This window comes from Pipra filicauda, unplaced genomic scaffold, assembly GCF_003945595.2.
Source record: "Pipra filicauda isolate LSUMZ 115617 unplaced genomic scaffold, ASM394559v2 scaffold109_size3271384_pilon, whole genome shotgun sequence".
Taxonomy (NCBI): Eukaryota; Metazoa; Chordata; class Aves; order Passeriformes; family Pipridae; genus Pipra; species Pipra filicauda.
The window spans coordinates 1,576,801-1,601,988 of record NW_024103540.1 but is presented as its reverse complement, the minus strand read 5'-3'; the positions used below and the strand labels follow the sequence as shown (position 1 = coordinate 1,601,988).

Genomic DNA, 25,188 nt, shown 5'->3' with positions numbered 1-25,188 from the left:
CAGAAGAGGAGTTTAAAAAAAAAATAAATTAAAAAAGCCTAGCGTCTCCCCTCCTGCCCCCCGGGCAGAGGCGCAGGCTGGCTCCTGCCCTGCCGGTGCCCCCCCACCCCCAGCTTTGTGCGGGGACCCTCAGCCCCTCCGGGCACGGAAGCCCCGGTTTGCCGGTCCTGTACAGCCTCTTGCCGCGGGGAGCGGCGGGAACAATGTAAATACTAGGTCCGTTCCAGTGACCACGATTATTTTTAGTTGATGCTGTTGGGTTGGCATTTATCTAGAGTCTAACGTGGAACAGAACGTAAAAAAAAACGAACAAAAAAATAATCTTTTTTAAATTTTAATTTTCTTCCCTAAAAATGAATCTTTCCCAGTCTCATGTCCTCCGTCCATCCTCGAGGGCTCTGCACAAGCTTGGCTATGCCGTCCCGGGGCTGGGGGCAGGGGTGTGCAGCAGCCATGGGGGACGCCCAGAGGGGGAGGCAAAGGGGGAGGGAAAGGCTGCCCAGCTGATCCGCAACCTGCAAACCAAAAAAACCCAAAACTTTTGGAAAAAAAAAAATAAAAAGGCAAGAAAAAAGCCGTAAAAAAAGTTTTGGTTTATTTTTTGGGGGGAGGGTTGCAGGGGCAAGCAGCTCTGCTTGGGGGCGGGGGGAGGGGCGCACGGCTTTTCGGGGTGTGTTTTTTGATTTGGTTTTCGTTCTGGTTTTCTTGAGCCCCTTCTGTCGGTCGGTGCGTGGTGGCGGGTCGGTGCCGCAGCCCCGCGTTGCCCGCCTGCCTCGCCCACCTGGGCTGGGGCTTTCCGGCAGCTTTGCCCCGCAGGGAGGAGAGGGACCGTGTAAGCGTGATTTTTGATGCCGTAACCTCATGCTTACCCCTTCGACTGTAAGGGACCCCTTTCTTTCTTCCCCCCAACCCCAATAAAATCTAAACTAATAAACGCAGTGGTGTGTCCTGTGCTCCTTCCTCCCTCCCGCCTCCTCTTCCTCGTGAAACTTCCCTGGGAAGAGTGAGGTGCTGGGAAAGAGTTCCTCTGGGGTCCCAGCAGGAGGGGGATGTGTGTGATGAGTTTGTGAGTGCTCTGGAGGGGGACCCACCGCCACTTCTGCAGGTGTGGGCTGGGGACCCACTCTTTCGTTAATTGACGCTTAATTGGTTACTGATTTATTGCTGCGCCGCGGTGTCGATGGGGCTCACGGGATGGGCAAACACTGGCCGAAACAGCAATCCCCCGCAGCTGGTGGGGCAGTCCCCCAAACTCGGGACCCACGGGCACGCCTGAGTGGTGGTGGTGGGGTGCGAGGGCCACTCGGACACCCAGCCCCGCAGCCAGACCTCTGCCCACTGTGCGGGGAGGGGTGTTCGGCATTCGTGCTTCCAGCCCTGGCTCCCGGCCGTTCCATCCTCACCCGCTGCCGGCTGGGAAGACAGGGGGATGAATTATTGCTCGTGACAATCCCCCCCACCCCTTTTTTTTTATTCTCCTTTCCCCAGACCTTCCCTGCAGTTGTTGGAAGCTGTCAGCTGGTGCCGGGGCTGTTCCTACCCGCAAACGACTAGAGCTGAGGGCATCAGCGGGGCCACTGCTACCCTGCTTGGGTCATTGATCCACTGCTCGGGGAGCACTCCCAAATTCCCATGCTCCTCCCTGTGCTCTCGCATTAGTGCCCGCTGCATCTGGACGCTCGTGGGCTGTGCCGTATGTCCCCATCCTTGGTGTTCCCAGGAACTCCTGGAGCAGTGGAGACCGTGGTGGGGTGAGAGGTGTTAAGGCATTGGTGTTCTCCGTGCGGCCACTTTGGGGAGGGTTTCACACACTCCCTCCCGTCCGAACTCCCCCCGCCCCAGCGTCGTGGTGGATGCGAACGGGGCTGGCAGTGCTGCTGCTGCTGCTGCTGCGGTGGGAAAACCAACGGGGGTCAGCCCCAGGTGCCACCCGTGCATCCTTCCAGGGTCGTGGCCATGGCATAGCCCCGAGGCGAGGGGTGGCTTCCCGCACCCCACGGTGCAACGGGAAGCGATGGGAGGGGACGAGTGCAGCTGAGTCAGTCTTAGGGGATTTTTCTTTAAGTGGTTCTTTTCCTTGTTGTCCCCTTCTGTGCATATATATAGATAACATATATTTGAGTATTTATTTTTTTAAATGTATCTTCACCTATAAAATAATTGTTCTCTTCTGCAAGCACAGGTCAGACACTCATCACAGTGAAGTGTGGCTGTACAAGCAGTTTAAGGGAGGGCCATGTGTGCTGGGTCTAGTGCAGCAGTCCATGCATCCCCAAGCCCTTCTTTTAAAGAGGCAAAAATTAACACAGCCCTCCTGGGTCTGAAAAAAAAAATCTGTGCTGGGCACGAAACGAGTCAGAGTTGCCCTCCCAGATTTAAGGAGCACCTGAGAGACAAGAGTCAGTAGGTGTATAACCCACACTGCCCCAAATACACACTTTTCATCTTCTTTAGACAAAAATTATGCACACTTCTTCATCCTTATAAACTGTGTTCCATTATAACTCAGTAAATCAGTGAGGCTGAAACAGAGCCAAGAGGGGAGCCTGAATTTTGGTTTTGGTGATGTAGTCCTAAAACTCTTCATCCAGTGCCCCACAGTGGGGCTGGGCCAAGGGTCTGTTTTGGGGTTTGGGACTCCAAGGGATGCTGGTGTTCCCCCCCCAGCAGCGCCTTGTGCCACTGGCCAATGGCTTGTCCAGCAACTCCCACACCGGAATTTGGGCATTTTCCCACTCACACAGATTCAGAGCACGGTGTTGAAACTGGTTGCTGAGCCCAGCTGGCAGTGGAGGCACAGAGGTGAGCTGGTCCAGATCACATCAAATCATGGCTTTGCCTTCAATGCTTGGCTTCACTTTTTTTAAATTTCTTTTTCAGTCTGTGCCAGCAGGGTGGGCAAGACATGACTTGTGCCTGTTGGTGGGCGAGCGTGGGCTGGGAAGGGTCATATCCGGGTTCGGGGGGGGCCCGGCGCCCTCCCTGTTTTGCCAGCTTAAGCAGCGGAGCAAACTTCTCCCGGTGTGGGCTTCCTCGAGGCTTGAGCAGGCACAGCCACCCCGAGCATGAGTCATGGCAGGTAAGGTGGCACAGTGCCGTGGCACTCGCTGCCTGGTGCCCGGCTCCAGGGGCAGGCGCCGGCAGGATTGCCAAGCTTTTTAGGGCAACCCGGTTCTGAGACAGCTGCCGGGGTGGCTCGTGCCTCACCTCTCAAGCAAGAAGGCTGTTGGGTGCATGGCTACTGTTTTATTATTTTATTTTTTTTTATTAAAAAAGCATTTGCTGCTGGAGCACGGAGCTGCCAGTGGCCCAGGGGTGCAGCCACAGCGCCGAGACGCGCCGGGTTACCCGGCACAGGCTGTGAAGCTCCCGCCTCTTCCCCGGGTGCCGGCAGCTGCCTGGGCTACCGAGAGCCTGCTCCAAAGGCACGTGGGGCTTTCCCACCTGTAAGTGGAGGGCCAGGATTTGGGGTGAGGGGGGAGAGGGACAGAGGGGAGAACATTCCCCAGCTTGGGCTGTCGTTAGCTTTTATGCCTGGTGGAATAATTGATGACCTATTCGCTGTTATCAGAGTATTTGCTCCGAGTTGAGTCCCTGCTCGGGAAGCTTTGCTGTTAAACCCCCCACGTGTGGCAGGGAGCTGTGACAGGTGATGGTGTGAACACCCTTAGCGGTACCAGGCTGTGCAGAGGTGGGCAGAGGCTGGCCAGGTTGCTTCTGGCTGGGGTGACCAACTCCTCTTTATTGCGCAGGATGTGCTTCGGGAACGCAAATTGTTGTGGCTGAGCAAGAATTAAATTATTAAAAAATTATATCTATAAATTGTGTGGCAAGTTTCAGAAGTCGTACCCACTAACATGACTTACTACAGCTATTTTGTAGACAGCCCTTCTGGCAGGGCACAGAGAAAACAGGTGATTACAACTGAATAAGGAACCATCCGTTTGTGGTTTTCCCTGTGCTGACCTCTGTGTTAGCCAGTTGCTGCTAATTCATGCACTTTGAGTAGCAACTAATGCACATAAAATCCCATGCTGGTTCCAAACCTGTTTTGATTTAGTCAAAAAAGGTCAGCAGATATACCTCCCAGCTGAGGAAGCTGCTGTACTGGAGAGCTCTTGTACAGTGGAGCACAGAATACCGTGGGGAAGGAGGAGGGTGAAAATGGTCACAGGGCTGAAGCCGAAATGAAAACATACACCTATTTCCAGTTAAATCCCTATTCAACACTTCTTTTTTTTCCAGGACATACAGGACTTTTCCAAGAAAGCCATGAGAGGATTTCTTTTTTTTAAATGAAAAACTGCAATTTTAGGAAACAGCATTCTGGACCTTATGTACATTTCTAGTATCACTTCCTCTATATTTTTAAGCTGAAATCCTCTTAGCATGCAAAGTAAATAGATTATGATATACTGAAGGATTAAGAATCACTGTCTGGTGTCAGATTAATCCCTCATATAGACCATCACTTGTACTGACAGAAATATGGCTGCAATTCAGCAAAATAGCTGTATGGCAAGGCAATGTGTCGTAGCCTCTTACGCAGAACAAGCCCTCCGTCATTGTGGTCCATCGCTGTGCTGTGTGTCCTTCAGAAATTAAATTTATGGGACATTAAAGGCATCTTCTTTTACAATGGCCATTGCCATTATGGCTCTGTGTGGGGAGGTGATGCAGCAGCCTGCTCTGTTTCAAAGCTCTCCTTATTTATTTTTCCCTGTTAGGTGTACAGAATCCTATGGATTGCAGCCCCTTTGCTCCCTTCAAACCACAAACCAAAATGTCTTTGAATCCTTTGAATACACTCATGGAAAGGTGCTGACTGGGATGAAGTGCTAAAATGGTGCAACCAAAATCACCCATCAGGCAGCAGAATTTTGACCCATGGGGGGAAACGGCTGGTGACAGCAAGCCCAAGTATTTTATCTGGGTAAATACAGACTTTTGGTTAATAAAATACTTCTAATGGCTTGTGGATTTCTTTTTTTTTTTTCACATTTTGCTTTTATTTTCAGTCCATCATACAGATTTGCTCACCATATAAAACCAATTTGAAGAAGCTCACTGGCTCTAGGTTGCAACCACCCAATGCTCCCCAAAAAGCTCAGTCTTAATCCACACGTGCCTATGGCTGAGCACAAAAAATCTGTGTCCGTATACTCTGCGCTTGATCAAGTGGTGGGAAGACAGACCCGGGATGATGCTCGTCCCTCTCTTCACTGCCAGGAAAAAATAGAGGGCTGGAACAGGTTACGTTACCTTCTCAGTGCATTTTTTCTTTGTGGTTAGAGGAGGCAGATTAAAATCTGGACTCCAATGGAATGATGTTTAAGAGGCTCCGCATCTTTTTTTCAAGGCAAAATAATGGTTATTCAACTAAGATGATATATCTAGATATGAAAATGGAGAGCATTCTTTGAAAAATGCTGCCAACTGTGAAAGGCTGCTCTTTCACAGAGGTATCCTGAGTGAAGATCTTATCTGCTGGTATCTCAATAGGACGGTTTTCAGAGCCTTAAGTGGAAATTCAAATCTGCTTCCAAGTGAAGATTGTAAAAACATATAATGCATAGAGAATTACAGACTTCCTCCTGAAAAGCTTATGGATTCATCCAAGAAAGGCCCCCAAAAATTTTTCAGCATTGAGTTTGTACAGTAAATGGGTATCTGCAATTACTCCCTTTTTTGATGTCTTTAAATGACATGATGAAAACGTCACCAAGTTGCCCTCCACAAGCACACATAAGGCACTTTGTGCATGGACACGTTCATGTGAACTTAGAAATAATTTGGAAGTCTAAGGGCGGGATATTTTCTAAGCCTGTTGTCTTGTCATCTGCTAGTGGTCAGATCCAGGGCTGGCTGGAAGTTTGCTGAAGGACTTCCCGTGAACTTCACCACCTCGGTGAGGTTTCCTCTTCTTTGCTGTGGGAGCTCAATCACACCAGACCAAAGTGCACAATTTGGAGAGACCCGCTGTCTCTGGTCTCCTGTGGGGGAAATACAGGAAGGATCAGGCAGGCTGCAGGGACAGGCAATGAGGGACAGAAACACAGGTATTGGAAATACCATCCCAATCCAGGGAGATGAGACAGTTGCAGACACTGTCCCATTTTAGCCTGGGAATAAAGGATGCAGCCCTAAGCGGTGGAGCTTGCCTTGTGGTTCAAGGTAAGGCACCTCTCACATTTTTTTAAGCCTACCTTCACAACCCCCCATCCCTGCTGTTCCTGGAAAAAACAGGCACTGCAGCTCCAGCGACTGCTCACGGTGTCCCTTGGGATGTGAGAGGCTGGGAGCTGAGGCTCCACCTCCCTTACCTGGCGCCTGGAAGCTTATTGGTGAAAGTGAAACTTTAGATTTTTGTTACCTTTTAATTAAAATATATTGCAAACAGCACAAGGCTGGGCTAATGCCAGTGGGTAGCCAACAGGGTTTCCTAAGTTATGTGGGGATGGCATTTTGCATTCCGCATACAATGCAAATACGTGATTTAAGCACAAAGCCCTATCCTGCACTCAGGGTGGAAACTCCAGCCCTCTGGTTTTGCAAAGGACACGACGATGGGGAGAACGTGTGCCACAAATAGAGGTTATTTCATAACACAGGCTAGCGTGCCTGCGAAATGCATGAAATACTTTGCCTTGGAAAGCGATGTAGTCTAGTGAGTCATTGCTTTCTTTTGAATTACAGATGAGTAGCCAGCCCTTCATGATGCAAAGAAGAAAACTAGGTGTGGAGCTGGAAACAAAGGGAAACGTGTGTTTGTCCTGTCTCGGAGGGCAAAACACACCAGTTGGCGTGGGAAGAGTGGGTGGGCTTGGCCCCAGGAGGTGGCTTTCAGGGTTGTGTCAGGTTGCACAGGTGAGGGCAGACAGGACTCATGTGAGTGATTCCCTGGCTCCTTGACTCCAGGAAAGATGAAAAAAAAAAAAATTCACTTAACTCTTGAAGCTTCATAAGGAACCTTTACCAGAGCAGCAGCTCCATCTCATGGCATGTGCATTTCACCACAGAGATCGAGATCTCCCTCCGAAACAGCATTCCCTGGTACAACCTCCCTACCTCAGCATGGAGGGAGCAGTAAAAGTGCAATGGCTCCAAATAAGCACTGTATGAAGCACTCCAACCCATTGCTTGGCTCTTCCCTTGCAGGGAGATGGTGAGACGTGGCCCGGGAACAATATGACCCCTTGTTAATTCTCAGAGGTAATTTGAAGATGACAAGAAAGTGTCCCCAGTGTCTCATCTGAATCAGTGCTTGCATCCCAGACCCCACCAGGTTATTCCAGTGTGGAAACTTGAAGCACTGCTTCACCACTGAGACTTTTTAGCTCTCTTCAAGGAGGTTCTGAGGTGCCTTACTTGGTAGCTGTCTTCCTCCCCCCAGTCCTGGGGTTGTGTGTATGTGCCTTGGGTTTTGGGTGGCTTCAAGCTTTCTGTGGGCTCTCCTTGCTCTCTGAATGACACATGTTGGAGGCTTCAAAAAAACCATGATTTTTTTTTTCTTTTTATTTAGTAAAGCCCTGAGGAACATCAGTGATTGAATGTGAGGAAGGGGTGGCTCTTTTGCCCCTAGAGCTGTGTCAGGGCCTGATGCAGAGAGGTTTCTGCTGGTGGTTGCATTGGGCACCAAGAGAATAGGTGGGAAGGTGAATCTGGGCTAGGAAAAAACCCCACATCATGTTTGATCATATAGAGTTCAAGGCTGTTTGGGTAGGTCACTGCAGTTCAAGGCTCAGGGTCCTGAGTGCATCAGGCTCTCAGATAATTGACCTGGGGTTTGTGATTTGTGCCTCTGTCTGGGGAGAGTTGAACAAGAACTCAGCTCTGCAGACCTACCTACTTGCTTTTTAAAAAAAGTACTTTTCAAAAAAATCCTATTTGCAAACCTCTCTGGTCACACGAAAGAAGACTTGACGGTGTCGTGTGGAAAGTCTGTGATGTGGCATCAAGCTTGTAGAGGTATTTAATGTTAATCAAAGGCTGAAGAGCAGTAATGACTGGAAGCCTCTTCTGATATCTGCATCTCTTCTGATGCAGCACCCCAGCAATAAAAGACACCGTAATAATTTGGTGAGAGTTGATTTTCATAGTGCAGGAAGATGGGTGTCCAGGAGCAGGGGAAGCCAGCACTGCTGTGCTGCTCCCTATGGTGATGAGCCGCTAGTCATCCAGAGAAGGAAAACGTGAATATCCTGACAGGAGAGCATCTACTTGTGCCCTGGAGAGTTCAGATCGCGGGGCTTTGCATGGTAATGATGTGGTCCCGCTCCGGCAGGCGAAGGGAGGAGTGGTAGGGGAAGGCACACCCTGTAATTGAAAAGCCACTAAGTCATCTCAGACCTGCAGGGATAGCAGGATGGAGGCTGTGGTTTGCTCTGTCTCCACAGGTCTGAGGCAGAATGGAGGATCCTTTTGCTCTTCTGTAGTGGGAAATACAGAGAAATCTCTTCCCTGCGCTGCTGTACGGCTCCCAGGAGGCTACGCTTTTCCTCCCGGGGATTATTCGCAAGGGCACGATGAAAGTGGGAAAGGACAAGAGTGGGAAAGAGAGGAATAAATGAAGGAGCCACGGGAAATTATTTTAAACACCTGTTCTTTTCAGATGAAGATTGCCCGATTCCAGGCTGCGGGAATGACGGTGTGGAAGGACATGCCTGATGCTAGGACCCATAGGTACTACTTTTCACTGGAAATGCCTGGTTTCCCTCGAATAGCATCACATAAAACCATTCTGGCTGACAGATATTCATCTGAGTGGTAACATATTAAAACAACCATTTGGTAGTCATAAGGCACCATTGACTTCAGCATCTTAAATTACCATATATAAGATCAGTCTCTGGTCCAGAAACAAGAGAGTAGTTGAGATAAATGTTTTCCAAAGGGTCTTGTTTTTACCAAGGCAGGTGACTAGAGTGTTTGGAGCCTTGGTTTTGCTTATGTAAGTCTAGGTGCTGCTAAATGGAGACTCTTTGAACTAGCCTACACAGCTTGCTCAAGATGATCAAATCCCAGAATAACACAGATGAGGAGGGGCCTTTGTTATCAGCCTGCTCAGAGCAGCAAGACTAGGCTGGGTCTCAAGCAGGGTGGTCCTCCAGGCTACCCTAATCTCATCTCCAGCCTTTCCTGGAAGACAGGGCTGAACAAATCCTGAGCACTCCAAATATTGTGGATGAGATGCACACTTCTCATTTGCTTCAAGCCCTGAGGAGCCGTACCCAAGCAAGCCATGCTCAGGGCAAGAAAAGCTGCAGCTTATCCTCACTCCTCTGGCATCTACCTATGCTGACCCCACTTTTGTCCTCAGTGCTGGGATCCTCTGGCCAGTGCCGGTCCCAAACCAGCGTGGCAAAGGTGGTTTGCATTCATCCTACCTGTGATCTGAGACCACCACAGCAGCCCTCACCCATCATCACCCTCACACCCATGGGCTGCAGGCAGGACACATGTCACCTGTGCTCGTGCAAAGCCACCGGCACTGCTGGAGGGACACGGGTGGCCCCCGTGGCAACAGGGTCTTGCCTCTGAACCACTTCTCTCATGCTGTAGGGCTAATACTTTCCTCCAGAAACAAATCTTGTTCAACAGCTTGAGCACTGCTTGGCTGTGTGACAGCCAGCTGCTCTGGCAGGTCACTGGGAACAGTTTGTTGCACGATCTTTAGAGTTTCAGGGAGGAGAAGCTTCCTCATAGCTGAGAGAGCAGCGAGTGAGGAAGACACGTGCTATGGTGCCCCTACAAAGGACAGGGCCCATATCAGATACATCCCCACTGAGGCCTCTGTGGCCATTTGCACTGGCAATAGGTCACTTCTGGCCCCAGACTTTCACCAACAAACTGGCAAAGGAGGGCAAAGCAAATCCTCCGTCTCGCAGCTGCAGGGATCTTCCTGCAGAGTTGCCTGTGCAAGAAGGGCCGGGTTTTGGGTGTGCTCCCCTTGGGTGGCACCAAGCCCAGTATTGTGTGAGCTCCCTCTGAAGCAACATGAAGGAAGTGGTGGCAGGGGGATGCCAGCCCAGGGAAGCAGGAGGGTGAAAGTGGGACCTTGGGAACAGGCTGTCCACCAGTGTGCTGATGCAGCAGGCTGGTGATGGTGTCCAGGTGAAGGGCTGCTGCCTTCCCTTGGTCCAGAGAAGCTCAGATGGAAGTGCCCCATTTCCCCATGCACAAGCAGCTCTGCGATGCGTGCTGAAATCAAGCCAATTCCACCCAGGTCACAGAGGTCACACTTTGACCACACCAGCTCCTAGTACTGGTGACCACTCAACTGCAGTAACTTTTTGGAACCAAAGAGTGCTTTAACCACTCCCTTGGATAAATCCTTAATGATGTGATGGCAAAGCTTTCTTCCGTGTGTCACTCTTGTTATACAGCCTGTACATTTGGGCTCGTGGATTTTATTGTCAGAGTCCAGAGTTTTCAAATTAACTTCTCAGTTTATTAATTCAGCTCCTGACATGAAATCAAGTAGCATCTTCCACACAGCTCGGGGAAGAAGCAGTTAACTGCTGGCTAACCTGGCTGCAAATCCAGGGATCCCACCAATGCCTCCAGACCATCACTGCTGCTTTATTTCACTGTACTCTGTATCCTGAGGCCACCGAAATCACCCAAAGGCCAACAGGGACATGCTTTGAGTATGAGGATTTCCCATTGGTGTGGCTCCAATGTGGTGAGCTCTGGCAACTGGTCCCCAGCCTTTCCCCATCCTCCACCCAGTGAAAATGTGCAAGGGCCCGCAGGAGGCTGCAGAGGTGGGGCCGGTGTGTGTTCTTCTTCAGTGCTCCAGGACTGGTAGAACAGCTCTTGGAACACAATTTTACTTGGCACAGGCTGGTTTTGTAATGAAAGAAATAAATAAGTGCCATCCTGCTCCGCTGGGAGGTTGAAGTGTTTCCTTTCCTTTTTTTTTTTTTTTAATGATCTGTTTGCACTGAGGCCAAACACTGAACACTTTGGCCTCAAAAAGAGAAGTTTAAACAAGAACTGTAACTAGGAGGAAGCTAAAACACAAGCACTCTTGTGCCTCCATCCACAGTGTCGTGAAATTTATTTTATTATTTATTATATTTTATTTCATAATTTTATTTTTTCCCTTAAAGTAGAACTGAAGGAGTGTGTTGGTGCTGCCAATTCATCAGCTCTGGAGATAGGCTCTCTATATATGTGCTCTATATGCACTCCCACCAACACACAACCTCCTGGGATACCAAACCAGGCCAGAAGGGAATGTTCCCACAGGAGATAACTGTAACAGAAGGATCTGGGGAACAGGGTACGGTCTCCCTGCCCACATGGAGGTCTCCTCCTCTCCCGCCCCACCGAGCTTCTTGCAGGCTGCAAGGATGTGAGCCAGTGCAGGAGAGGGAGGAAGACAACAGAACTGGAGGCTGGCAGTGGGGGAAGGGATGGACCACCTTTTTTGGCAGCACCTTGCAGTTTAATCAGTTCAAAGTTATCATGAAACCATAGGGCAGTATTTCACTCCTCTTTACTGAGGTCTTGAAAGTGCCAATACGAGCACTGGCTACTTCATGTGAGATAAACATGGATGGAGGGCAAGACTTTTATGCTCTGTGCTCAATATAAAGCAGCAGGTGAAGCCCTGCTCTAGCAGAGCAGTATAGGAGCATTTCTACCAATTTCAGTGAGAGCCCTGCAGGCAGACAGCTTGCAGGGACAGGCTTGGGGAGTTTCAGGAAGCTTCAAAATAGAGTAAATAATAACAAGCAGAAATAAAAAAAGTAAATCAGAAATGGGTCACCTGCTCCGAAGGAATGGTTCTCATATTTCCTTGAAAAAAAAACCCAAGAAAACACAGTGTTATTTACATTCCACTTCACTCACTGAAAAACCGAAACAAACAAAGGTATGATATTAAGTAACTTTCACTTTTTCAATAAAACAAAGCTATTTTATATCATGTTATTCAATGGATGAATTAAAATATTTAATATATTCCTTATACTAGTCTATACATGTAGGATACGTATATTCCCTCAAACACTACAACAAGTTAAAGCAACCATGATTTTTGTGGATAAGGCAGTGTGGAGATGCAAGGCAAGCAGTGGATTGGGGATCCCACATCGTCCCAGCTTGGTGGAGAGCTGTTGCAGGACTGGGATGCACACCCTGGGACAGTCCTGGCTGCAGCACACCTGTCTGCCTGTACTGGGGTAGCTCTGGGGTGGTTGGGCATGGGCTGCCTGCCTGCCTGAGTGCTCGCCTTCTGTCTCGGGAGGGATTTGCAGTCTGTGTGCCGCCAGGTTGCTGCAGGAGGTGCTTGAGGATGAGGCTTCATGTTACAGCTTGAGCAGAATTAAGAGCTGCCAACATCAAAAAGAAGTCCTGCTGCAGGCAATGTCCTTCTGCCCTTCGCTTGGTGCTGTCTGTGGTGTCTTCTAATCTCCTCGTGAGGCAGTTCAGCTCATGGGATGGACAAAAGCCCACGGGAAAGAAAACAAGCAATTTTTTGGGTAGGGTTACTATGCTGTCAGCTCCCATGGATGCGGGTGGAAGAAGGTGGTGAGGGGGCAGCAGGACCTTCCCATTTTGATGGTGGCAAGCTGCTGGTTCAGCTTCACTGTAAGGTGGAAGTGCACCCATAACTGGCTCGTTTGAAGTGACCTGTTTCAGTTGAGGTTCTGGAACTGCAGTTACGCCTGGACTGACCCTGCCAGCATGCCTGGACACTGGCTCTGTTCCTACACACCTGTCAGCAGAGTGATGGGACACCCGGACAAAGCAGAAGATAAAAGTCCTTGTCTCACCCCTTGTGCAAACACTCTCACCTATCCCTGCATGGTTGACTTCACAGGACAACTCTTTAACTGTGACTTTCTCATGCTGGGCTGCTCCTCTACTACACTGCTGCACTACCTTGACACTGCTACGATGGAGACACCAGGTGCTGCTGAAGCAAGGCAGCCACCTTCCCTTACTCCAGAAGCCCTGCAGGAGCAGTGCATGCTGCTGCTTCACAAGCCATGCAAGCAGTGAGGCTCTGCTGCTGCTATTGCACACCCAGTAACAGAGCAACAATGGCTGAAGGTAATAAACCCTGCCTGTTTTTGTTAAACCATGAATAACTGCTGCAAGATAAGGAGATTCATATGATCTGTTGAACTTATTCTACCTTCCATGAGCCGGTAGCCGAGTCCTCATGCCTCTGCCTGTTAGGAACACATAAACCAAGCTCATGCTGCAATGCTGTTTGACTTATTTTTATTCTGAGATCCAAATAAATTTTCAAGATATTAATCACCATTATTTTTAGCTTCATACCCTTGTGCGTATTTGAAAGAGACCTGTTCACTTACCTTCCTGGCTGCTGGGAAAGGGTTTCGTGATCAGGGAGGTGGTGTGGCCACCCGCTCCAGGCTCAGTGTCCTCTGCCTGCCTGCAGTTGGTGGGTCTTTGAAAACAAAACAGAAGTGATAGAAGGGGAGGGAGCAATGACTGCAGAGTTGGGGAGATACTGCATAGCAGAGCAAAGCTGTTTTGTTTTCTATCTTTTCAAGTATACAGCAGCCCGTGTAATTTCCTGGCTACAAACTGTAGCCCTTTCTATCAGATGCCAGTAGGTTTGTTGACTGAGCATCACTACGATCACTCATTTGGCCGTGCAGTCACTCCAGCACTGTCCTGTCATTCAGAGATGAGGTGTAAAGCTGGTGTTTTTTGGAGCAATTACAGTTTTGTTAAGCAAGATGGGCTAGGGATGTGCATTGCACATAGCAGGCACCAGGCACTGTTGGCAGCCCAGCCTGGAGGAAGTTGGGTGAATGCCAGGATGGGAGTATGTCAGACCAAAAAGGCAGCACTGATTTTTCTGCAATTTTTACAGTTAAACCCTGTCCCCTCACCACTCCACCACTGAAATCCAAGTTGTGAAGGAGCAGCAGGGAAGAAAGCACCAACTACGTGTTATGGAAAACACAGACGGATTTTTTTTTTTTTTGGTTTTGATAGTCTTGGTTTCTTCACTCATCATTAATCTCTGCTTACATAGGCATGTGGAAAGGCAATCCATTCCCAATGCAGTGTAACTGGAAATTTGGAGGCCATGTTGTGTCACCTTGGCTTGCTGGCTCGCTGCTTGTCCTGCCATACACAAACTGCCAAGTGCTCAGTGAAGTCCAAGGGAGCATTGCCTTCACCAAGAATGAGTCGAATAGAGAAAATAAACTAAACATCCAATGCCAGGCCATCTGGGAACTCCTTTGGGAGGATTCTCCTCATTTCGGTGGCTTTTCCTCCTCTGTGGACGTAGTCGTGTTTGACTCAAGTAGTGTTTTACCCAAGGGTGACTTTCAGATATGACAGCAGTGTAGGTGTGAGAATAAAAATGTGAATGCTTCTGTGCAGCACCCAATTTCTTAACTGCCACAGTGTGAAATCTGGCTCAGCTTTGATAATACAAATAATACATTCCAGGCATAAAAAGCCCTTTATTACTGATGAGGACATAAATAATTAAAGGAAAAGCTCAGATTTTCCCCATGCCTCTGTCTTCACACTACCAGTCGGGCATCAGCTATGAGAGCAGCTGGGCATATGTGAAGCAACTAAAAGCAACTCTCCTCATCAGCTTTCTCGAGACATTTTTAAGCTGCAGTAATGCAACTCTCCCATCACACTAAGCTTTATTGGTTCAGTAAAAGAAACTAAGAAACTTCATTGGAGACCAGATTATGCTGCTTGCCAAAGCAGGGGGATTCTTCTGCTCTTTGACCCCGTTATCTCCTCCGTAGTGTCTTGATCAGCTTTCTCACACATGGCCTCGGATTCTGCCGAGACCCACAAATTGCTTTTTTGCCTGCCAAATTGCCATAACCCTTCTATTTTTATATTTTAAAAGAGCTTAAACCCCTCCATCCTCTTTGGATGTGTCTTTAAAACTGACCAGTACTGGGAGGATTTCATGTATATCCGAAGGCTTAGAAGAAGATGTTACCTCTACCGAGCTTCTAGTTTTACAGTCAACAGACATGAAAAGCCCAGCGGGGATAAAAGGAACTTAACCAGTTCTGTCTAATGCATATAAATCTACCTAAGAGCTCAAGGCACTAGAAGTACTCAATGCACTACATTTATCTGAGTCTAAGATAGAGAAATGGGTCTTCAGCTCACATGCCACATGTCCCATTTTGATGCCAAGTTAATATGAATTAATAGACTGAGATGAATAAACAAGGTCAGTCTGGGCTGGGCCAAGTTGAATCAATGTAAAATAATTGTCAGTATTTTCTGTCAGCAACACTGGTTTATCTTGGCTCGGGATTCTCGGTGCTATAGATTATAAAATGTTTTCAGTGGAACAGTTGGCAGACATTTTATTGATTTTTCTTTGTTTTGTGAATGCTGGAAAAATTTCCATTAAGTATACACGCCGTTCATGTGATGAAGCCAAATTGCTTTTTCAAACTTTTCTTTCTTCAAGTGTGCTAATGCGTTAATACATTAGCAATCTAATTTAATAAAGAGGACCTTTGTCTGGAATCAAGAGGCCCTAGAGAACACCTCGATGCATCTCGAGCACTTGTGGGCTAAGAAGAGTTAATTTTGTACTTTCGAGGTGCTGTACGCACACTGACTAATTAATTTGCCCCTTTGAATTTGGTAATATATTATCTCAGTTTTACAGATGTAGAAACTGAGAATGCAACTGCACACAAAGCCATATATATCTGCCTGCTGTTGTGTTCTCGATGCACATGAAGCTCCTGGGCTGAGCAGTGGCAGGGAATGAGAAGGAAGGCTGCAGCAACTGGGCAGGAATAGCGCTGCTGAGCTGCTGAATCCCACTTCTGACATGGAATTGAAAATTGTCAGGGCAGATAGAGCAGCTTGAAGGATTACACCTGGACCTGGCAGACTGTATTTCTCAGCCTACATTCCTGATGTTTTAAGACTAGGTTTGCTTCGTGGTCAAAAGGGGCTTTTGAAAAAGATATTTGATGGTGGAAGAACAAACAGAAATGCCGTTACTGTGATGAATGCTTATTTTAATTGCATGAAACACTGAAGTAAGGGTAAGAAATCCATTTAGTGTCATTTTTTATGGAACACACAAAAGGGGATGTTGTGGGATAACTCTAATTCTCTCCATGGTGATTTTATAGCCAACATATGCAGATATGAAAGATGCTCTTAACACTTCCTGAGGTTCTATCAGTGATGCTACAGATTCAAAATATACAAACATGCTTCTGAGCTTAAATAAAAACCTTATAGAGAAGTAGAAATATGTATATTTTTTAGTACATAAGCCACAAGGAAGTTTTATGATGAAAAGCACTGTAATGATATACACTTTTACCTTCTGTCCTAATCACTTGTATTAAAATAATAGATAGCTTAATTAAAATAGTTTTGGTTTGGGGGATGGGGACAAGGTAGATGGATAATAAGCTAAAAAACCTTCCAACACATCTTCACACACATCCTGACACTGCCAACAACTGCAAGGTATTTAAACCCACAATGCCTTATGGTAAGGCAACAGAATGACACACTGCTGGGGTGGAAATCCACACTGCAGCTGCCAAGGCCAACAGCAAAGAAGTGAGTGCAGCCATAGCTCTGTGCTGACTCTTACGTGCCAAACTCTGGCATGGTCACAGGCACTCACTAGTTGACTCATCCAGAAACAAGCTGTCCCATGGGCAGTGGATCAGTTCCTTTTTGCTGCTGAAAGAATCAGCATGCTACCTTGGTCTTCTGAACAACAGCATACGAAATATTTTCCTCAATTGCAGGCTTTTGCTGCAGGGTTATGACGATCAAAATGTTTTCATAAATAGATAACAAGAATAACGGGAGGGCAAGAACTGCTGGGCTGTAGCATAGCTGGCACTTGGAAGGAGAAAATGGCAATGGCCAATGGTAAATATAAGACAGAGATAAGATCTTTGTCTTGTAAAATTATTCACTGGAGTGTGCATTGTTGGTGGTATTTAACTGTCCTGTTTATGTTAGAGTGAAAGAAATCACACAGCAAATGAAATGCTGCTCTCTGGAGTGTTGTCCTGGAATCTTTACTGCTCATAACTCTGTATGTGTGTGTATGGTTCAAAAAGTTGACTACACCTCTCCACTAGCAGGAACAGTATTGCTACTTTCATAAAATACCATGGAGTTAAATCAAGAACAAGTTCTCAAAGAAATAAACCCTTGAGATTGTTTTATGAAGGATTATTTTGTTTCCAGCCTTTTCCATCCCTTTTCTGTCCCTGTGTCTATTCCAGACTACGGTTTTCCTGGTTAGGCCAAGGAGATGATGATGTGAAGAGTTAATGGAAGTGATTTTTTAATCATGCAGCCTGAAAACTGGGCTCCAGTTACACACATGTAGATGTCAGTCCCCCTGAAGGGGGGGTTTATATATATTTATATAACCAGGTTTATTAAGCAAGTGGAACATAAACGTCTTCTGCCAGTCTTCACAGGGCCCTTGCCCAGGACTTCTGCCTAGGTGTAACTTATTAGATATGCCCCAGCTCTCCCAAAACAAAGTTTCTGTCAAAGCTGATATGAAAGAAAGAAGTCTGAGTATGTGCTGGAGATGAACTTCCAGAAACGTGAGTGAAATGCAGATTTGGGACAGTATCTGGGTATGACAGGAGTGGTAGTGTTAGAAATGCAGTAATGTAGTAACTCCACAGGTTTGGTGTGACTAGGTGGTACAAAGATGTAAAGCCAAGGCAAGTAATAAAAGATTCTGAGAGAAGAAAGAGCAGTGATTGAGTACTCTTGTTGAACAACTGCAAAGTCCTGTTATGATGTCTCACAGGAATTTGGGGAACCACTGCCACCCAGAAGAAGCCCTTTACAAAACTGGAAATCTCTAGTAATGCTGGAGTATCTTGGACATAGAGATGAAACATTGCAACAACTGCAGAACTGAGAACGGCCCTATTTATGCAGGCTCCTAACACTCAAAACTTCCTTTCTTCATACAGATTTCTTCACATGAAGAAGTCTGATGCAGACCTGGCAGCAGACGCATTAAAGAAAACAAACTCTGTGAAACTGGAGGCAAACCAAGCCACAGAGCTTGTAACCATCTGCGGCTTTTCTTAAGCACAGGGAAGAAGTTGCTGGAGTCACCTCAGCAGATGACCTTCCCAGCTGGCTGGTGTTGTCACAGGGAGTGCCTTTAAAACCTAAATTCATGTTGGCAGGCTTCAGGCAGCTGTGGCCAGCCAGGGGAACTGTGAGAAATTTTCTTCCACAGCTCTGCAAGCGGCCACCAAACACTCTGGCCTCTCCCAGGGGAGGTCAGCTGCACCACCAGGTATCCACAAGCATGGTGGGAGCCTGCTATATCCTCTCCAACTTGGCAAGAGGCAACCAAAAGCCTTGGGAAATCCCAGCAGTTTGTGCAGCTCCGGCGATTGCCAGGAACCACTCATGAGGCTCAGCAACTTACGGTGACCCACCCGGGTAGGTGCAGGCCAACGTGGTCAAACCAGGGAACCCAGGAGTGGGAGTAAAGTTGAACTCTGCAATCTCTCTCCCAAGATGCCTGACAAAGGCAGATGTGGGACTGCCAGAGACGTGTGAGTCATAGCAACCTCCGAAAGGGAAAAGGTGAGCTGAAGGGAGGATAGCATGTTTATAACTTGGGATCAGAGGCATGTTGGGATTAGTCTCTGCTCTAGTGTGCTGTTAAAAGAGTTCCTTTTATTGGAGCACTTGGAAAGTCCTCCACAGTCAGTGTAGTCTACATCATGGAGACTGTCTTTATTATTTGCCCATATCAATATGGTGCTATCTTCATCCCAAAAGTTAAGATGGAACAATTGTGCACTATATTTTTAAAGGCAGGCTCAATCTCCAAATACATGAGATAGCTCTGAAAGCTTTAGATGGCATCCTGTATCCTAAAAGTTGTAGCTTATGTATAAAATAAATACTTCACTAGTGGTAAGCAGTTGGTAAAACGGGAATAACATTTAATACTGAAAAAGCTCAATCTCCCCATGTGTCTCCCCATGACAGAAGACTAGGTAACATACAGATTTCCAGAAAGATAATGAAATGTGTGTTTTGCCCACATGAAGTGTGTTCAGCACAGTTATGTACAAATGGTTAGGATGAATTCAATGGGGAAGTTCAATGTTGTTCTCACACTAAATTTACTAAAAATATTCCTACGTACGGTAGAATAGAAAATAAAAATTAGTCTATATACTATACATCTACATAATCATTGGGGAAAAAAATAATTGTTTTTTCTTTTCTGTCAAGAATTCATGAAGAAAAATAAGAGAAATAAATGCTTTTTGAATCTTTGCAGAAGAGCTATGTCATTCTAATTTCTCATCCCTTGTAAGGGGGCGTGCAGGTTCACTAGCAACAAAAGCATTGGGAAAAAACCCCAGTCATCAGAACTGTTGTTTCTCTCATAATAGGTAAGTTCAAGGTTTTAATCAACTTCAGAAGAAGAGCATTCTCAAAAGATCATCCCAGGGATTTTGGTCACAGGCTAGAGATATGCTTACAGAAATCTGTAAAGACCACGTCAGATTTTTTAAAGTTCTGTTTACCACCTGTAACTGTTAATTTGCTGCATTTCCATTGCTGTATTTCTCTTCACTCCACATTCAACAAGGAATCATTTGCCCAAATGATTTAATTTGAAAATGGTTGTGTGTGTTAAATGCTGTCTGTGTTTCTGGAGATTTCTTTGTGTCCATGCCACATCCTTCAGGCTTCCAGGTTTTTCTTAAGTTACTTCTTACTATCTCAATGTTTCATTTCATTTACAGTCATGGTGCTGACGACAAATGCACTTGTCAGGAAAGCTCAGGATATCAAACACATTTCAAAACTATTTTAGTTAATTGTTTCCCTCCTCCACCCCCCACCCTTCCATTTTCTGTTGTGGAAATGCAGGATTTTCCTTGGCCTTATGAAATATCTTCGATGTTTCCCATGTGCCCTTCCCTGCACCACTCACCTGTGGGAACAGCTCTGCGCTGGTGGTCTGATGGCAGGGCCTGGAGCAGATGGCTTGGACCCTCCTTCCGGCTCCAAAGATTGATCAAAAGCTTCACAAGATGGGTCTTCTTCATCTGACTGCCCCAGAAGTTCTGCTAAGATGAACCAAGATATGGTGTCACACTTAAGTTAAAAGTACCAACCAAGTTGGCAGCTGGTTGCCTTAGATGTCAATAAGGACAAGGGTGTCCTCTCTTGTAAAGGATCAAGTTGAATGGAAAACCATATGCTTACACAGCTCTCACCCTTGACTTTTCCCCTTGAAAAGGAGGCTGAGTAGCTAATTACCATCAACAATAACATATCCAAGAGTTTTAGAAAGGCAGGGAACGAGTGTGTATTGGCTCTAGTCAGCAAGGAGGAAATGCTTTCTTCTAAATTGTCAACTACAGAAGGTACAGCTGGCTGCCAAAAGCTGCTGCACATGAGTATTTCCTTGTTGCCATATGGATCAAAATCTTATCAACTGGACTGGTCCTCCAGAAGGATATGTGTAACTCCTTCCTTCAGAAATAAAGACTTCCCTCAGCTTTGTTTTAAAATATTTTGGTTCACAATGAAGACATGAGGCCCAGCAGGTGAATCAAGGGCCTCTCATTCAAAAGTTCCAGTCTGAGCCCTTTGGGGAAGGGAATTGTTTGAAAATACCTGAACCACTTAATAATATAGAGGAGGAATTGCATATTCTTGCTGTCAGACCTCAAATAAATAAATAAATCAATCAATCAAATAGCAGGCTAGCAGAGTTTGGATAAAGGAAAAAAAAAATCCTGTTACAGATAAAGACTTTAAAAGATTTTTCTCAAAATCGTAAGACTCTTTTGCATTTTTCCCTTCTTCTAATCCTGTTTTTCTCCCCTTGTTCTCTGCCTTCTTGGATCCTGTATAAGCTAATCTGCATGATACCCATGGCAATATCATGGGCAGGGGGAAGAATATAACACTCTTGTGAGTGTTGCCATGCTGCTGGTCTATGTTTTGACTGCAGACACAGAAAAGTCACTGGCTTAGGAGAGCAAATCTACTTGAAAGCATTTCTGAATCTCCCAGTCCTAAATATCCAATGGTGAAAGACTGCTGTGGACTAGTTCTACTCTTCATGATACCTAAATGTTATTAGCATCTGTGGTGAGAGAGAGGGTGAAGTGTGGCAACCAGTTTGACTTTCTCAGGTAACTGATACTCTCACAGCCTGTGCTGCTGTTTCCCACACATGGAGCAATGTGGAGAATAGTTGAAAAAGCCAACTGTGTTGGGGGCAACACACCTCCAAGCATGCATGCCATGCTACAATAAACAAAGGTGCTAAACTGGTGCAATTTGTCCTCCATCTTGAATAAAAAATCCAGAGAGGAAAAAAAGGAGAGGAGAAAACAGGTGTACGAGCAATGCTTTATGTCTAAGAAACTCAGCTACAGGGCAAGTAAAGGAGGTTTCTCTGGAGACCTCTTCTTGTGGAGTGAGAAGCCAGGAGAAGGAGGGAAACAATATGCAGAACTTAAAAAGGTTCAGGAGAAACTGCTTTTGACGTGCATGAAGAACTCTGGGGAAGGGCTTAAACAAAAATCCTGTTGATAGGGGAAAAAAAAAATTAGGCAAAATCCACTTTTAGGCAAAAGTTCTTGTGGGACAAGCTTTGACAGCCTCTGCTTGGGAACACAGTTCTCACTGCCCTGCTTCCACCTGGAACTAAGTCTTCGGTCCTGAAGAGCCTTCCTCTTCAGTTGGCTTTAGCTTTTTAAGGAGCAAAATGTTAAACCTTTTAATTTTCTAAATATCAAAGCTCAGATGTACAGTTCGAGTCAAAGCGGTAGAATTAATTTTTCTTTTCTCTCTCTTTTTCTTTGTCCACCTACTCAGTAACATCTAAGGCCTGCATAACTTACCCCCTTAAAGTAACAAACTTCCATCAATTTCTGATGTCCTTGACTAAGCCATCACTCCTGAGGCTGACCTAATTCCAAGGAGTGGGGGCATTTCAGAACGTAAAACCCTGAGGGATGTTGGATAGAGGAGTGTGTATTGATAAAAGAAACAAATTAGAACTGGGTCAAGTTTGTCTTGATTGCTTTCTGTCATGCTATTAATTTGTATTTTCTCATACCTGCTGAGAACCAGAGCTGAGTAAATCACAGCCCTCTCACACCAATCACTTCAGTGTAACTCAGGCATGTGCTCCAGGTGGTACCTAGCAGTTTTTTAACATTGAGTGGGCTACAGTTTGGATGTATACAGTCCTTACGTGGTATATTTCTAATATATGAGTGCTATGAGCAATTAATTACACCACAGCCAGTGACTCGGATATTTTGCACTGTGGATGTAGCACAGCTACACTGTGTTAAATAATGCTACTGGATCCATAGGAACCTCATGAAAAACAGAGCAGTCTGTCATATGCAAGCACACTTGTAGCCAAAGCCGGAGGACGAGGGGGGTTCTTACCCACAGGAGTGCAAAGAAATTTCTTTTCACTTTTCATATCTAAAATAAATATCTGAACCTCAAGTTATGAGCATTGAACCTATTCTAGTCTGGGTCTACAGCTGCAGTGTTGAACATTAGATAGGATCAGGTGCCAGGAGTGGTGCAAAGCCACAAAACCATCAGATATGAGCTCTAGAGTAAAGAAATAAATATTTTTGTTGTGGGACATGGAGTCTGTTCCCTGTGAGAAATGCTAAAGCAGGAAAAACAAATGCACAGGGAACACTGTTTAAACAACACAGCCCTTCCCAAACTAGAGGCAACATATCCCACATTTAATTAAAAAGGGAAGGATTTTGGCAACAATGCCATAGAGCCAGGAGAGGGTGGTGGTCCTCACATCTAGATGAGGGCTCTGGCTATGGTTTGGTGCTTAATAGAGGCTTGACTTTGTGCTAGCACTGGAGGGATCACAGGTTTCACCTAAGATTTTGTATTCAGGCATTCTGGGACCTTCCTTCAGCTTATTGCACAATAAACTCTTGTTTTAAATTCTAACTTAGTATTTGCTTAACATGTTAGGATCTGGGGATGTGAATTTGAATTTTAAAAACTTCAGAGTTGCTATCATGGCTAATGTTGTTGTTTCATCATTAAATTAATTTATCAGACTCAATAATATGAATTTTTTTGTGCTAAAAATCTTCATAAAAATCCTCTTTGTCGTGATCAACATTAGGATAATATTCTGTACACACAACCATACAATGCACATTCTGCATTTTCAAAATTTGCTGGCAATTGCTCTTGCTGCATCTAACATCTGTGTGAGAGAGCCAAATATGTTTCTTTACAAGTCCACTAAAAGTTTTCCTAAGCTTTAATGAGCAGGATGCTCTCCAAGCAACATACACAGGTGATGAGATATCACACCTTCCTTGCTCATACATCTGTCATTATTTAGCTGTACCTATTCTCTTTTGAATCTGTGACTGCAAATCGGAAGCTGTTTCCATTCTCCGGAATCCTTCGCTGGACTTTCAGGGATAAAAACACACTTTAAAACGTGCAAATCCGTGGCAAAACGAAAATCTTCTTTTTAATGCTGTTGGCAAAATTGACAGCTCTACTTAACAGAAGCCATTAAATTATTTACAAAGTAGCAGCTGCTCCTCTAGCAGCCTTTTTTTGGGCATGAAAAATAAACTAGTTGATAAGTGAGAGATAAGCCATTTGACTTCTTCTTTGTGTGCCTGGCATGGTACGCAGAGCCAATTCTGTACAATCTGATGTTTACAGAGCAATCCTCATGTACGACCTCCTTAGGCAACAGGGACACAAGAAGCCTTTAAAACGCTGAAGCAAGCATTTAATCAGAACTCTTCATGCTGATCTTTGAAAAATTCAATAAGTTCAAAAAATGTGACTCCTTCTAAAGATAAAATACCAGTTTTTTGCTTCAGGAGTTGCAAATATATCCCAATGAACTCCCAGTGAACCACACAGACTTCAGACACACTGCTGTTTTACCAAAAACAAAGAGGTAAACAGGAGCGTTTTTCCGAGAGAAACAAACCAATGGTTCGAAGAAATGCAAATGGTTAAGCAAAATGAGTGTTGTAAAACAGTAGAGTTAATAACAACAATCACACTCTATTTTTTTTTTAGGAATTTAAATAATTTATTTACTTGAATAGCTAATTCTATGTGAATAAGTTTATATCTCCTCTTATTATGCATTAACTTTTTTTTTTTTTTAAATTTAAGTGTTTATTTTTACCTGTTGAAAGTAAGCTCTCATGATTCTGTGAGGTTTTGGGTATTTTTTGTAAGGCAAGTAACTGCTGCAGGAGCCATGAGACCAAGCCTGATTTCACACATTATCAAGTTGTTCTACCTTAACTCTATCCCAGGTTTTCTCAAACTACATGAAGTTACTTCTAAAGCCACTGGGTAAAATCCTTTTGGTATCAAAATCAGTGGAAACTTCCATTACTTACTTGAGTGTGGTCAGCTCTTTTTTTCTGGCTACAATTGTTCTCCTGAAAACCTCTTTCTAAATAAACATATTCTAATAAAATTGTTTCGTTTCAACAAATTCCTGCAGGGAAACCACAGAGCTTTGTTTGTGAGTGTGGAAACATGCAACTTCAAACTTCTTTGCTTCTTTGGGGCTAGTTTTCCATGGATTCTGATTTTTAGATTATTTTTCTGTTGTTTTGTTAATTCCCAAGGCTGACATGTTTGCATTTGACAAATACAAATTGCTGAAATATTGTTTTATAGTACTTTTAAAACTCATTGAGAACAGCTGTTAGTGCTTAGAGAGCTGGAATAGGTGCATTAAATCTGAATATCTCCTGTTTCTGTTGTAATTTAACAATTTGATACCAGAGAAGATAAGGCACTTTCATCACTACTAATAGAATCAATCCTTAATAGTAGCATAACATGTCATTATTTTGCTAGTTGGATGTTAGGGGTATATCAGAGGTATTAGCAGCTGCAAAACTGTTTCAGTGGGTGTTCCAGGAAATGTAAGAATGAATATAAAAGTTATGCGCTAAAACTAAAGAAGTAGCTAACGTTTATAAAGAACTCCTTTTTATTTTGTAGTGTAGACAGTTACACTTCACTTAGCAGCCTTCTGCAGCTTGCCATGAAAACTGGCTTTAAAATTTTCTGCAAATGCAAATGCTAAGTCTTTACTGGCTTTGGTTGAGATTTCAATCTTTACTA

General features: G+C 45.3%; 1 protein-coding gene across 7 annotated transcripts in view; it reads right to left on the bottom strand.

The window, feature by feature from the left end:
- Window positions 1–4,969: 4,969 nt before the first annotated feature.
- The window catches only part of LOC113983478 (WD repeat containing planar cell polarity effector), a 147,381-nt gene continuing 127,162 nt past the window's right edge, over window positions 4,970–25,188 (bottom strand). The window contains exons 16-19 of one of the 7 annotated variants that reach the window (XM_027712655.2): window positions 19,982–20,117; window positions 13,335–13,429; window positions 11,777–11,805; window positions 5,852–5,993 (exon numbers count right to left, since the gene is read on the bottom strand). In XM_027712655.2, the coding sequence (XP_027568456.2) occupies window positions 5,943–5,993; window positions 11,777–11,805; window positions 13,335–13,429; window positions 19,982–20,117 (311 nt within the window). In that variant the 3' untranslated portion in view covers window positions 5,852–5,942. Of the gene's footprint in view, window positions 5,994–11,740; window positions 11,806–13,334; window positions 13,430–19,981; window positions 20,118–25,188 lie in introns of those variants that run through there. The other 6 variants (XM_027712726.2, XR_005563499.1, XM_039381134.1 and 3 more) reach the window with 6 other exon arrangements.